We start from the raw sequence: 15,053 nt of genomic DNA, 5'->3' as shown, positions 1-15,053 counted from the left end.
ATAGCACTAAAATACACCGGAACACGAATTTTGCAACAACTGCTTCCCTGTGTGCTTTAGAGGGGGTGGTGTATAGTTTCGACACATTTTGTGTTTTTGAAAGTTACCCATTCACCAAGCGTACCTGAACGCAATTGTTATCAGTTTGCATGGAACAAATAACGTCGCCGTATTTTTCCCAAGTGTTTGTGAACGCATCAGAAGACGTGCTCTAGTCATCACGAAAATGTCGGAAACCTGCCAGACTGCAAAATGTAGCTTACCAAGTGCAGCGCACAAATTTGAATAATCGTTGATGTTATTATGATTCAACTACGTTTTCAAAGTGGCGTGCGTAAAAGTAGGCGAAGTGAAAGGAGAACGATGGGGAAGACTTGACGTCGTCTAACCTAACCCCCCCCCCCCTACACACACACACACGCACACACACGTAACCACTTTTTTTGGACTGCCATGATGCCATCACAAGTAAGGACGATAAGTGGTCAGACGACTTGCTTGTCAAACACCAACTGATGTAAGTTAGATGTTTACACGAACCGGAGAGACTTTACAATAAGGACGGCAGTGTGATATGGAACTGTCAATTGGCACAGATCTTCTATTTGGTAGATTGGATTGGTCGAAATTTGAAATGTTACTCGACATTTTGCCTATTGAATTAAAAATAATGTATTTCACAGCTAATTTTACCATGAATCAATTAAAAAGATAATCCTGCGGACACATATGGCACTGATTGAGTGGCATGGCCCTAATATCTTTTAACCCCCCCGCGGCACCCCCAAAAAAGCACTACGGTAAGTCCTAAAACTTGATCCTGTTTTATGCATCAGTGTCGGATTGTTTTGTTTGCTCACTCTCAGTAAAAACACACACCACAAATGAAAATATCAATAATATTCATTGTATAATTAACTTTAAGCATTAGTCATTGATGGTATAGTGGTTTACTTGCCTGACTTCTGTGTTGGCATGGTTGTTTAATTCCTACTCTGTGTCGGTGTGAAGGTTTTTCTTTATCCATATGTGCCCTGTGATTGACTAGCGAGTGTCGACTAGTCCCTTCAGCCCTGAACAGAATAAATGGCATCGAACATGAATGGATAATCAGCCATAAGTTTCCATTTCATTATAATATTTTAATTTGTATGTGTCCGCTTCTCATAGAATGATCTCAGACAAGTTTCTACTGCATTATCCAAAGGCCATAAATAGGCAAGTTCCTGGGTAGATAACATTTATAACTTTTAAATGTGAAGATTAAAAAAAGACAACAGTAAATTTCACAGTACATTTTACTCAAAAAAGACTATAATTGGTCCCAGTAAACAGTCAAATTTGAGAGTAAATTATTCAGCATAAAATTCTCAGTAGATTTTTTACGCTGAATTTTACACTGCAAATTTTCCTCTCAAATTTTACTCTGTTTACTGGGACAAAATAGTCTTTTTGGAGTAAAATGTACTCTATGAAATATATGGGTTAAGAGACATTCACATGACACTTTCAGTCCACTTTGTACTTTACAAATCTTTAAAACAATATTCAAACATGCGCTACATTCACTTTGGCCAGATGACTACATTCATGCACTTTAATATGCTAGAGACATATCATATATCACAGAAGTGAAGTGAATCACACCATTTGGTGGATTCACAGGGTTTAAAGACATGAAAATGGTAAAATTGACATTTTAATTGCTTGTATACAAATAGTTTTGTCTTGCAGTGCCTGCACAGCCATCAAGTTTGATACAACCCATGACATCTTTTGTTTGTCGGCTATTTTTGAAAATGAGCCATTGTGCCGAGCTGTGACATAAAAGTGCTTTAACAGTCTCTCTGGCCGTAATTAGCAGCAAGGCTCAGTGAGGATGAGCTACTTTCAAGCATCAACCAGAAGGCCATCACACGGAAGCTCTATCTATATCACAAAGGTAAGCAGAGCTGCAATGTTAGCACGGATTAGCATTATCTTACAGTGTTATCAGCATCTGAGAACCACCACATACAAAAATGTTTGGTGAAATTGTTAAGGTGTAGCCACTAGTGAAAGTTTAGCCGGACTCGCCGACGGACGGCTATTTAAAATTAGAGGCAGACGAGCCTATAGGCGGGTACTGGTTTTTCCCCCCCCTGAAAAAAAGGTGAATGACGGATGACGGAAGGGGACCCACGCTCCAGACAGATGACGAATAACGGACGCTCAATTTTTAGTAAAATGCCCAGCTCTAGTAATTAGACAATCGTTATTTTTAATACGGAAATGTGGAGCTGCAATGTGAAACAACATTTTTTTTTACCTGCAAATACCCTACCTCTACCCACGAAAATATACGACAGATAATGACATAGATGGAAAAAAAGGGCTTCCAACTATGCTTAATCTGTTTATTTTTTTTAAAGTTCCCGTATATCATTTACCACCTATAAAATGGGCATCCGTCATAGGCGGATAGACGGACTAGTCCGTCACATAAACGGAATGCCCCGCTCTGCTATTTATTATTTTTAACATTACCAAACGAAGTCAATTCTACAAAGTAGTAGTTTTTGTGGAACTGTGACCACATGTCACACTGTTGACTTGTCTCCAGTTCCGCAACACAACAACTCGTTGCTGTGAAGCTGAGTGGGGACTTGGCCTCCGTCGGCCTCAAGCGGCTGAGGGGCTCGTCTCTTCATCCGCCGCATGTGAGCGTCGTAGGAGGGAGGCACGTTGTTCACTCGGACCTCGGCATATTCTGTCCGGCTATCCCGCAGCTCCAGCTGGACTTTCCCTCCGTCCTTTGAATGGAGAATGCTCAGGTCGGCATAGTTCAACTCCTGGTTGAAAGATGGAAAGGAGAAATACATGACTAAGAGTAACACTTCCCTAACTATACACGACCATAGATAACGCAAACCTCCCCCTTCAATATAACTGTTAGCGATGTAGCTCCTTCCTGGTTCAAAGTCCAAAAGAGTTGCAATGAATATGATCCCAGACTTATCAGCCATCAATCAAAGTTGTAAAGTTTTTCCTTGTCTCAGAAAGACACAAAAGGCCACCAGTGGTCTTACTTGAGCCACTCACATCCTACAAAAACGCCACATCAGAGCCGTAAAAGATTTGACAATTAGGCTACCCGCAAGGAATCAGCAAGGCGTGATATTGAGGCAAACTGTGCTTTATGGCTAATGTTAAAACACTGCTTGCACAGTTGATCTAAGGTTATATGACGGCAACACTATGCGTGGATCAGATTATTTCTTTTTCCTTAAACACACTAACTTGTTACTGCTCATCTTCCACCTCTGTTGGAAGGATTTTTCCGGATTTACTTTGTACCCCCTTTTGTCTGTTTTTACAGGTGGGTTAAAATGGGCAGATACATTTTGAGGATTATTGAAGTTTGAGTGCTGTACAAAAGTCTTAACCTATTCATGTGGTATGTTGTATTAGCAATGCCATAATGACCAGACCATATATAAACTATAAAACCTTACAGTACATCTCCATTAAAGAAAAAAAGTTAAGACAACCTAAACCTGTATACTGTTAGATATACGGTACTCATTCCCCCAAAAATACCTGACTTTATGAATACTACGTGGTTTTTGGGGGATGCCTTTCTAAATGTCTGTCGGTGGGTCAGTCTGTCGGTCCGGACTAACTGACTTTTTGTACCTGATTTTTGGTTTCTGCTGTGTTCTCCTGGTCTTTTCCTCCTGCAAAAAAAAAAAAATCCAATCCAATACATGTAACTCAATCAACAACAACATAACGTTCAATTAAATGTGAGTCAATACAAAAACTGAATAAAAACTTTGGATCATATCGTTCTCATGTCACACTTACCTGCCCTGTTTGAGGTGTTTCTATCGGGGCGATTTTTTGGCTCTTTCCTGTATTGCGACATTGTAATCCATGAATGCTGATTTTGACTGACTTTTGGCTCAAGCATTTTGTTTTGACAACGGAGAGAGGCATGAATTCGAATCTTGGACAATACCTCCAATGTATTATACTTACCGTTTAAGATAAAAGGCGTATCCGCCACCAGCAACTGCTGCACAGATGACTAAACACGCCACTACGATGCCAGCGACGCAACCAGCCGAGCACGCAGAAACGGTTTCATCTGTGAATGTATACAACCAGAAATCTCTCTTCCTATATCGTGCAATGCTACAGCATGTTCCAAATGCATGTTTTATGAATCGCTTCTTCTACTTGCCTGTCACAGCCACCCTGTGAACTGCGGACGTGTTTTCCCCGGTAATATTGTTTGTTGCGCTACAGACGTAGCTTCCGCTGTCGGAAAAGTCAATGTTGTTTTTGACGAACGTTGAAGAATTATGTAGCGTCGCTGTGTGGTTCAGTAGCATCCACGTGTATGTGGCAGATGGGACGGACGCGGCGAAGCAGGTTAAAGTCAAAGTCTGCTTCACGTTCATTTGGCTGGGTCCCGTGATTTGGACTGGGTCTGGTCCATCTGCAAGGCAGAGCAATGTTTTAAGTTGTTTAAAGTCAAACACAATCTTCTTCTGGAGCGTTGAGTAACCACCAGCTTGATATTTGGAAATGGTGGTCCGTTAGAACGGGATAATATTGCGACGCTAATAAGTGCGATCATCGCGGTCCAATCTTGAATGGTGAGAATGATTCAAATGGATTCGGATTAATTGGTTGGGTATATTGTACAGAATCAACACATTAGATTGCATTATTGTGTGAGTTGCATTGAAGTGCTTTGTTGTTCCGACATTTGCAGCATTTCAATCACTTACAGTTAACAAGCACGCCAAATGTTACTTCTTCTTCGTTGATGGGGTTAATAATCCGACAAGAATACGAAGCGCTGTCCGATCTCGTGGCGGCGCGGAAGAACAGGGTTCTGTTCTTATCTTGGAGCGTCACATGTTCATCCGGGACCAGCACCGAGCCGCCCTTCGTCCATTGTCTGAAGAAGATCGACCCGGCGGCGTTGCAGGTAATATTCAGCGCCATCCCCTCAATTGGGTGAACCGTTGACAGTGTGACGGAGGCGCCGGAAATTTTCTCTGTTGAACACATTTGAATGCATATATATATATATATATATATATATATATATATATATATATATATATATATATATATATATTTGTTTTTCAATTATATACAGAAACAGTTATTCCGGCATAGGATATGTGTTTTCTGAGGGATTAATAACAATGCAAATTGAAACTGGCATCAAATGGAGAGTAGTTGTCCTTACTTAGCACATTAATCGGCCATTGCCGAGAGTCTTTGTGTCTCAGAGTCTTGGTGTTAAAGGACCGGCAGCTGTAGTTTCTGCTGTGATGCTGCTGAACGTTCGTCAGCGAGAGATGTGATCCCATAGTCGACAGAACCTTCCCGTCCACAAACCAGGAAAAAAGGGCCACCGGCCTGGAGTTGGCCGAGCAGGAAAGGACGACATCCGACCCTTCTGCGATGTATTCTTGCCATGGCGACATAACGAGATGTGTATCGTCCGGGCCGTCTGAAATGTGTGGAGCGTAGACAACATATTTGGAGTTATTTTATTATTATTTTGTCAATAAGTCATTAGTTCACTGACCACGTTTGGTACACAAGCACAATCTAGTAAAAAGGTACACGCATACGGCGTACCAATATCGAATATTTAACTTTTTTTTTTTTTTTCTAAGTCTGGGACTCTACACACGACGAAGAAAAAATATGAATGTATAATGTGTGGTGTCCTTAAGATGGAAAAAAATATATGACCATACCTTAACCATAAGCAATACCGAATTTGTAAAAACCTAAAAAAAAAACATAAAACTTGAGTTGTTGCATCAAACTGTCACTAGATTGTCCCGTGGTACTCATTTTGCATCATGAGCAATAACGATACAACAAATCACAAAATTGGTATTTTATCCCGCCCCGTATAGAAATAGTTCATTTCATAGTGACAGATGTTTGTAATATTTTGGTTATACGCATTTGGCGCCCAGTGAGGATCTAAATAATTAAGTTGAAGGGAGTTTTGCGTATTTTTTTAGTGTTATTATTATTTATTTTTTTGGTGACAATGACTTTAAAATGAACCTTAATGCGATATAGGGTAGAGTACGCTTAACTTTAAGAATGTTAAAAAAGTTATTTAGTGTTTTGATATTACTGATGGAAATAAATGGCTTTTCTATTGTATCTGTTTTGGTTGTGCAGATGGATGGAATGTTTTGATGGGTGAGATGTTTCCAGAGTGGCCCTCACAGCTGACGGAAAGATGCACCAAATCGCTGGTGCCTTCACTGACAGCGTTGGACACGCGACATCTGAACGACGTCTGGTCGTAGCGGGTCACGGGGGCGACGGTGACCGTGGCGCCTCTGTCACTGAACTGAACTCTGTCGCCGGCCGACATTTCAGCACTGCCGTTCATCCACTGGAAGGAGATGAATGATCCCAACGAAGAGCAGGACAGACGGACGGTGCTGTTGAACTCCACCAGGTCTGTGCTGCCGACCGTTATTTTTATATTGGAGACTGGAACTGTGGGTTCAAAATAACACAAAATGTTGACAAATCATGCTGGTGGTTATGGAGCACGGTATGTTTGACGATAACATTAGAATGCAATGATTACCAAACGGATTTTTCACGGACAAGGAAGAACTCATTTTGGTGCAAATTCAGCGCTTTTGCTTAAAATTGAAAATATTTATAATTGCCAGAACAGCTTAATTAATCACTCCGGGCCTGTGTGACCCTAGCGCTGTAAAAAATGGATTGATTATTATAGGAATCCACTCATGAATTACTCACACAGCTTTGTGTACCGTATACTGTACGTAACATGAAAAAACGCATACATACAGTATATTCTGCTTATCATCTCAGATTTGAGACACAAGAAACATCTGCTCACCAAGCGTCTGCAGTGCGGTGGTTCCCGTGATTTGTTTGCCGCCGTCTGTTACGATGGCAAGTCTGTATTCGCCACTATCATTGAGGGCCAGCTTTCTGAGCTCCAGAGACCCAGTCTGTATGAAGAGGGTGATCCTGCCTTCATACTCGCCATTGGTTATGTTCTGACCTGTGGCCGTTATCACGTCTATGTCATGACTGCCGTTGCTAAACGTCCAGATCACCGTTTGGAATGGCGTCGCCGTGGGATCCACCGTAGTGTCAAACCTCACCGAGCCTCCCACGGCTGCGGTCAGAGGCCCGTCAGGCAACACGCCGGATCCTGCAGATAAACCTGAAGGAAAGATTTGGAACAGAGCGGAAAAAAAAACAAAACAGACCCAATGATACAAAAAAAAAATCACTATTTGGAGAAAGTTTAAACTTCAAATCATTGTTAAATATATGAATTTTTGCCCAGGCTCTAAAGTGCCCTGTCATTAAATTTATGGCCGGGTTTAGTTTCCTGCACTTTGACGGGCTTGCTCAGTCTACAGAGCAACAACTCCCAAATATAACTTAATGTTTTTGAGACTACTTATATTAAAAACATCTTGTTCATACATATTACTACCATTACATTGTTCAACACACACAAGCCATTTTTTTTTTACATCAACCAGATCAGTGCTCAAACATTGGGCAGCCTTACCTGTAAAAGCCACAGAGACAATACAAAACACTGCTAGTGTGTCCATTTAATCTTCCTGCAATTTGTACAGCAGAGAATGTCGCATCTGCCAGGTTTCAAGCGCCCCAATAAATGCGCTTCTCTGGCAGTTGTACTTGTACATGTCCAAGTCGAGGCAGAAGCCTCCCTACCTGTGCATTGGGCCGAAGGTTTAATACGGAAGCTGCAGTTCACATCTTCTACAACAAACGTGGCACAGCGTCGCCCTCTTGTGTTTGCGCTGGAAGTCAATACAGGCACGGGAAAAGGGATTTATCATTATTATACTGTTATTGCCATGCATGTTGCTCTACGGTATAGCTACAAAGCAGAAATTTGTTTCATCTGATTTTTGTCTGGCTTTCGGTTCTTGGCTTTTCTACAACAATCAACAATGTGAAGTCCCTTTGTCAGAATTAAGCTACGCCCCCCATGAACAGGACCAGGTTTTGGAACTTGATCACGAGTGAATTTTGGTGATATGTCTCGTATACGGCACACAAACTGTAATTGAAATATTAAAGTCTTTACCTTTACCACCGCCAGGAACAACACACCTGGCACGATTCAGCATTTTTCAGAAGAGCATATTCAAAATTCTTCTAGTTTGTCTTGTTTCAGATTACGAATTAGAAGAATATGCTTTTTGAAGATGAAATTTAAACGGTGCCATTTTAGCGTGTTGGACATTAGAGGTTCAACTATACTGCATTTTGCCCTAATATTGTAACAATAAATGATCCACCAAAATATGTTTGTTGTCTATTGTATTCTGTGAGTTACTTTTTGTAAAACTGCCATTAATTTCTTGGCAGGTGACATCGTTTTAATTTTTGTGGAAGAAAGTAGGTATAATTCCAATGGTCCTTCAACATTTTATACCTCACTACTAATCTTATGTGTATCTAGTCACACGTTGGGCTACACTACTAATCATACTGTTGCTTATGTAACTTTGATGGTGTTAATGGAGGTAATAATTAAGCGTGCTGAGTATAGAACTTGTTGATATCATGCCTTCTTTATTGCAGTTAATCTCCAAGGCACTCTTTCCATTGCTGCTCAAACTGAGCAGACACGAGTTATACAATAATAGAAGAGGAGCAGAACGAGTAAAACGCCATGGTGTCCAATATGCTTTGCCGGGCAGCCGTCCTGGTGCTGCTGTTTTCAGGTATAAGTCACGGTTTTGAATGGGTGAACAAGGCTGCGATGATACGGACACGACCGCTGCGCTGATATTTTTGCAGGTCTTTGCCACGGAGCTGGGATAATCCCAATCGACACGCTCCGTGGGACTCCTGGACAGAGCGTGACCTTCGCCACCTCCCTGACACCGACGTCTGAGCCCTTTTTGGCGGTGACTTGGAGCTTCAACGCCACCACCAGTGTGATCACCTCGACTAACGTGGACGTGGTGGGAGAAGGCTACGAGGGCAGGATCACCCTGGATAAAACCACCGGGTCGCTGGTGCTTGGAAACCTGACGGAGGAAGACAGCGGAGAATATGAGTTGCTCATCGTCCCGTATGCCGCCGAGCCGATTCAAGGACGTGTTGAATTGGATGTGATAAGTGAGTAGGATGAGCTGTCCCATTGGAAACATCAATTCAGTTAATATTTATCTATTCAGTAAAATAGGAACATGTATTGAAATCTTGTTTTCAATTACACTTTGTGCTAAGTATCGTATTAGAACTAGTTCTGCATCGGCAACTGGATTATGGTGCAAAACAAGAAATGTATTAACATGCTTTGCCTTTGCAGTCCGCTTCATTTAGTTCCATGTGGGGCAGCGAGCCACCGGATCCAACAAGGTTGCGTTGTGTGGCAGTACGCCCCCACTTCGTAATACAGACCAATATCTATCAAAAAATGTCATCATCAATGAATTTTTCTCTACCAAATCCTCAAAGTCGTTGGCTACATGCCAAATTTACCAGAATTTGAATTATTATTATTTTTTTTTTTTTTAAAGTAATACCTCTAGGTTTTAAAACTTGAACATAATAGAAAGTGGATTTGAATGAAAATATACCCAAAATTTCAACAAACGTTTTTGTCAACTTTACAAACATCACAGGACTTAATTAGAACTGCGCTTCATTATCATTAATGGTTAAGGGGTCATGTAGTTTTTTTGTTGTTTCAAATCAAGTGTGAGCAAAGAAAGCATAGACTGTATTTTCACTCATGGAGGCAGCACTTCATACACTTGTGCAGATGTGTGCATGTGGTGCATACAGCAGACACATTCCCAAACACAAATACCCACTGCCACTAATGTGTCAACATCTTCACCGGACAATGAAGTATGTAACGCTAATTAGATACTACAGTCGTTAGCAAATGATAATCTGCTCATCCATCAAAAACTCCGTTCAGCTCTGCTTACCTTTGGGCTATTTTTCAGACAGTGTAGTCATTTGGAAATGGCAAATGTTCAAGTGTGTGGGCTATCATGTGCGTTTTTCCACATATAATGATGTCATAATTTAACAAAATCCAATAGCCAGCAAAACAAGATTTACCTGATGGGTCTTCAAACACTCCCAAGACCAAACGAGTTGTCATGTGTCATCTTCCAAACCGCTTATCCTATATAGGGTCGCGGGGAGTTGCTGGAGCCTATCCCAGCCGTCAATGGGCGAAGGCTGACTACACCCCGAACTGGTCGCCAGCCAGTCGCAGGGCACACCAAACGAGTTGTATTGTGATGTATTATTCTTTCGAAGTATCCCATCATTGTTTGATTTCTTTTTGTGCGCAGGTGAAGTGTCCATACCCACTATGGCCTGTCCCACAGAAAACTTGATTGAAGGTCAAAGCTCCCTCAACTTGACCTGCGACGCTGACGGTGTGGTGACCAAAAGAGTTTGGATGAAAAAAGGCAAACCGCTGCACCCGGGCGGCAGATTCGTCTTCTACGACGAAGGCCGAGTGCTGTCCATCAGCCCCGTGCACAGGCAGGATACCGGAGTGTTTCTGTGTAACGTCAGTAACGCCTTCAGCTTCGCTACAACCAAATGCAAGCTCAAAGTTTTCTGTAAGTATTCCACTTCAGCTTCGATTACGTCCATGAAGCCAAATCACCTGCTGCTTGTTTCCCAAATTTTTTTGAGCCCAGGCACAGGTGTGAGGTGAAAATGTAGAAAATAGGTACAGTATACATTTGGAGGTGTTAATATTTCATTCTTTATGAATTACCTCCTTTATTAATCTCTTTTCAGACAACCATGCCAGGTAGTTTAACCAGCCAAAGTGGCCAATCAATCAATACAGGAAGACAGAGAATGATGAAAAGGTTTGACAGAAATGTGGTGAAAAGTATCATACACCTCCAGCAAGTTACAAATAATGCGATGAATTTGATCAATGCTTTTTTTTCATAACAATTTCAGCATTCTGTCTTCCAGTACTGTTGATAAGCCACTTTTGTTGGTCATTCCTTAAATGGCCTGCTAGGATGAAGTGAAAAAATGTGAAATTTTTTTTTTTAATAAAGACCGTTAACAATTAAGAACTCACAAGTTTAACTCTACTTTTGTACCCCTTAAAAAGAAAGTCAAGCCAAACATATTTTTTTCAAGGATATGTTCTATGCAAGCACAGTAGTTGAAACAAGGCGTTCTGATAAATATTGCGTTTGTGGAATAAGAGTTAATCCACTTGTTTTAGCCCTCTCCGGGGGCGGCCATTTTGTTATTTCTCTCGATTGAAAATGACATGACAACTACTCAGGGCTCAGGTAACGACCAATCATGGCTGCCATGTTTTCTGAAGCTGAGCTGTGATTGGTCGTTACCTGAGCCCTGAGCAGTTGTGATGTCATTTTCAGTCGACAGAAGTGACAAAATGGCCGCCCCCTGAGAGGGCTAAAAAGGGGTGGATTTTGCTGCTTAACTCATATTCCACAAACGCAATATTATTCAGAATGCCGCGTTTCAACTAGTGAGCCTGCTGGGAACATATACTTGAAAAAAAATATGTTTGGGCTGATTTCTACTTTAATCTAACCCTAATTAACATTAACAACTCTCACAGCACACCACCAAATCAAAATGTTGCAAAAAAACTATCAACACTGCCAGGTGGAAAGCATAAAATGTCCACTTTTGGTCAGTTTCATATTTTTTCACGAATCGACACTATTGCTCAGTCCCCATGAGGGTCTGTTAGTTTTTTTTGCAAATTACACTGGTCAACAGCAAATTTTAATCAGAGATGTCTTCATCTGTCTTTGAACATATTTTTGACACATTTAAAAATGTCTTAATTTTTTTTCTAGCTCAACATGATTTTGAGATTTTTAGGTTTTTGTATTTTTTTAGTTTGTAGTAAATAAGAAATTTCGCACCAATTTAGTGAAATTGGATAATTTCCCACAACAATCTCACAACACACTGGTTCGGAGTCACTGACCTATAAAATAACCTCCTCTCCATTCTTCCTGCTTAGACGGGCCTGATGAACCCTTCATCGATCAGGATCCGGTTGGCGCAGAGCTAGAGGACAGCGTCACGCTGCTCTGCTCTGCCGACTCACTGCCGAAGGCCAATTTCACCTGGAAGTTCAAGCGCACGGTCATGTCGGGTCCCCGGTACTACATCGAGGAGATGCAAGAGCGCCACCTGGGGAAGTACACTTGCAAAGCGCACAACGAAATCACCGGGCTGGAAGTCTCAACGGTCCACACGCTGCAGGGTATTTGAAATCTCTTTTCTCACTGCATTTTCACCTTTCACTAAGAGCACCGCCCCTTAGTTACGGTTGTTAAGCTCTATGAGAATTACAAGTTCTGAACCAACATGGTGCTTACACTGTCTGCTTTCCTTGCGAAATATTATCCAATTTCTTTTTATGAAAGCTGTAATGTGCTTTGGTCACATCACTTACTTATGCTACCACGGTCGTAGCGGCAGAGTTACAGATTTGTATGGAACACATTTCTATGCTCAAAACAATCCACTGAAAAACAGCAAGGACAATGCTAACTGAGCATTCTGTCAAGTATTGTCTTTGTCTCTATCTCTCTGTCCATCCATCCATCCATTGTCCATGCATCCGTCGCTTCTAAAATAGTATCCAACCATTCATCCATACTTCCATAAATCCATCCAGCCATCTATTCTAAAATAGTATCGATATAATCCATGCCATAAATCTATCTATCTACGTCGACGTACTTCCATCCATCCGTGAGTTGGTACATCCATCCTTCCATATATTCTAAGTTAAGATCGAATCAATTCACCTGTCCACCCATACAGCTATCCATGCGTTCAATTCATTTGCGCATTCGGAGTTTGGGTGTGATCAATCCATCAAGCCTTCCATCTTTCAATCCACCCATCTACCTAGGCCGTCCGTCCATCCGCCCATCCATCCATCTATCCATCCAGCTAGCTGCTGTTCCACCCGTCAGTTCATGCGCCATCCATCCATCTATCTAACTGTTGGTAAATGGGCTATCACTTGTATAGAGCTTTTCTACCTATGGTACTCAAAGCACTTCACACTGTACCTCATCTACGTACTGATGACGTAGCATCAGGAGCAAGTGGGGGTTCAGTATCTTGCTCAAGGATACATCGACATGGCCAGAATGGCCGGGGATCGAACCCACAACCTCCGGATTGGGAAACGACCACTCTACCACTGAGCCGTGCACTGAGTCATGCCTCCCCATGGCGGTTCTATTTCTCCATCCATCCATCCATCCATCCAAAGTTATATGTAATCAATCCACCTTTGTATCCAACCAACTATCATCCGTCAACCCATCCATACATCCATCTACTCTAGGCTATTATCCAATCCGTCTGTCTGTCGGTCTGTAGGCTGGGCAGCCGGCCAGCCGGCTACCTTCACTGAAAAAAGAATGTCCTTTGCATTTACTTAAATTGGACATGTGCATTGGTTGCACATGATTAAAATGTGTTAAACTATTAGTTTAAAACTAACGTGGTTCATTTGAATTTTTTTTTTTTTAGAAAAATACTGTAAAATGACGTCGGTTTACCCCTTTTTAACTCATTCACCGCCATTGATGAATTCACTACAATCCCAGGAACTTGTTTGTATTTTCTTCAACATTTTTCACACGTTAGACTAGAAGAGGGTCTGAATGAGTTCATCATGTGCAACCGAAAATTAAGTACTACTTTTTTTCAGAGCTGGTCCATCTGCCAAGTCATCCAGCAACCATCGATCTAGCTGTTAGTTGTTCTGCTTTTCCGCCTACCTCTCAATCCACCTGCTATCATCCATTCAGCAGCGACGGCCTTGGCGCACACAACGATATGCCGGTTGATTTTTGAGGGATTCAACTGACCTTGCGGAGGACCGCATATGTAGCTTTTATCCAGAGGCTGCAATTATTTGGGATTTTGGAAAGGGTCACTAGTGGCTCATTAATGAGCCTCATAGTTTCCTTTGAAAAGAGCGAGCCAAATATTGAAAACTTGCTCTTCCAATTGCGAGCGGCCGGTTTGTCTTCTCTGTGACGTTTCTTAGCCAAAGAGGATCAAGCACGTGCGTGCAAACGGAAAGTGAGTAACATGCTTCTCTTCCACTGCAGACTCCTGCGCTCCACTCAGAATGTCCGTGGTGGTTTGCGCCGCCTTGACGTCGCTGGGACTCATGTGGATCTGAAAGACTGCGCCAATGTTATTCACCCATTAGCTAAAGTGCTGTCCAACATCGTAACAAAAATGACATCGGGAGTTGTGACATCCTGCGCGATATTTAATGACTTGCAGCTTTTCATTTGACTTCATTTCAACAGCTGGTTAATACTAATTTATGTATGTGTCACTTATTCATATTCTCTCACACGTCAATCCCAACCTCATTTGACCTTTCCGCCATCTTCACTTTGTTGTTTTATTATTCACCATCCATCCAAAGTGTAATGATACAGCGATCACTATTCTGATGGGTTTCTGATAAGGTGTTATCGGGACGGTCAGGTCCATAAACTTTTTATCAGAAGTCATGTCGTGTATCAACGTTGGTTGTTGTTGCATTTGTTAATCACTAAGCACTAATACAGCGCATGGTCTTCACGCCTCCACGTTTCTCTCACTAATAACTTTTGGACATGAATGGCATTGAAAGTGGAATATTAAAACTGTGGATTGTTTACTATGCACTCGAAAAAATAAATATTTTCTTGCCTACTTGTTACAGAAAGTTGTATTTTTTTGTCAAACACATTTTTGGTATTGAAGTGCGCTGACTCTCAAATTATCATAGAGTGGAAAACTTAATTTACTTTACGGGTTAAATTAAAAAAGTGCGCCATATGTACATGCACTGCATACAGAAAGTGCAATTTGGATAATTATACTTTTCAGTTAATGCCAACTCTAAATTCACCACCTCAATAAATCCATTCCAAAGAATCCCAATGACTTTTGAAAAAGAAATT

At 41.5% G+C, this 15,053-nt stretch overlaps 2 protein-coding genes across 8 annotated transcripts; one reads left to right on the top strand and one right to left on the bottom strand.

The window, feature by feature from the left end:
- Nucleotides 1-208: 208 nt before the first annotated feature.
- LOC147143298 (cell adhesion molecule CEACAM20-like) lies at nt 209-14,760 on the top strand. Of its 7 annotated transcripts, none has more exons than XM_086039227.1 (9): nt 209-517; nt 1,862-1,942; nt 2,603-4,981; nt 5,278-6,496; nt 8,653-8,795; nt 8,872-9,195; nt 10,392-10,667; nt 12,080-12,325; nt 14,202-14,760. In XM_086039227.1, the coding sequence occupies exons 5-9, from the start codon at nt 8,744-8,746 to the stop codon at nt 14,273-14,275; spliced, it is 972 nt and encodes a 323-aa protein (XP_085895353.1). In that variant the 5' UTR covers nt 209-517; nt 1,862-1,942; nt 2,603-4,981; nt 5,278-6,496; nt 8,653-8,743; the 3' UTR covers nt 14,276-14,760. The 7 variants fall into 7 exon arrangements, with proteins under 7 accessions (XP_085895353.1, XP_085895351.1, XP_085895354.1 ...); XM_086039225.1 differs by having other exon boundaries at nt 209-800; XM_086039228.1 differs by adding an exon at nt 8,437-8,466 and having other exon boundaries at nt 209-4,981; nt 5,278-6,329; nt 6,415-6,496.
- LOC147143299 (cell adhesion molecule CEACAM20-like) lies at nt 2,219-7,649 on the bottom strand. The gene is made up of 10 exons (XM_086037778.1): nt 7,604-7,649; nt 6,914-7,315; nt 6,259-6,537; nt 5,249-5,515; nt 4,779-5,051; nt 4,226-4,483; nt 4,021-4,129; nt 3,847-3,893; nt 3,676-3,716; nt 2,219-2,828 (listed from the first exon to the last, which is right to left on the bottom strand). The coding sequence occupies exons 1-10, from the start codon at nt 7,647-7,649 to the stop codon at nt 2,580-2,582; spliced, it is 1,971 nt and encodes a 656-aa protein (XP_085893904.1). The 3' UTR covers nt 2,219-2,579.
- Nucleotides 14,761-15,053: the final 293 nt, after the last annotated feature.

The sequence above is a fragment of the Filicampus tigris genome, chromosome 8, assembly GCF_054856515.1.
Source record: "Filicampus tigris isolate MCC_2025a chromosome 8, RoL_Ftig_1.0, whole genome shotgun sequence".
Lineage (NCBI taxonomy): Eukaryota > Metazoa > Chordata > Actinopteri > Syngnathiformes > Syngnathidae > Filicampus > Filicampus tigris.
This window is presented reverse-complemented; position numbering and strand designations above follow the sequence as displayed.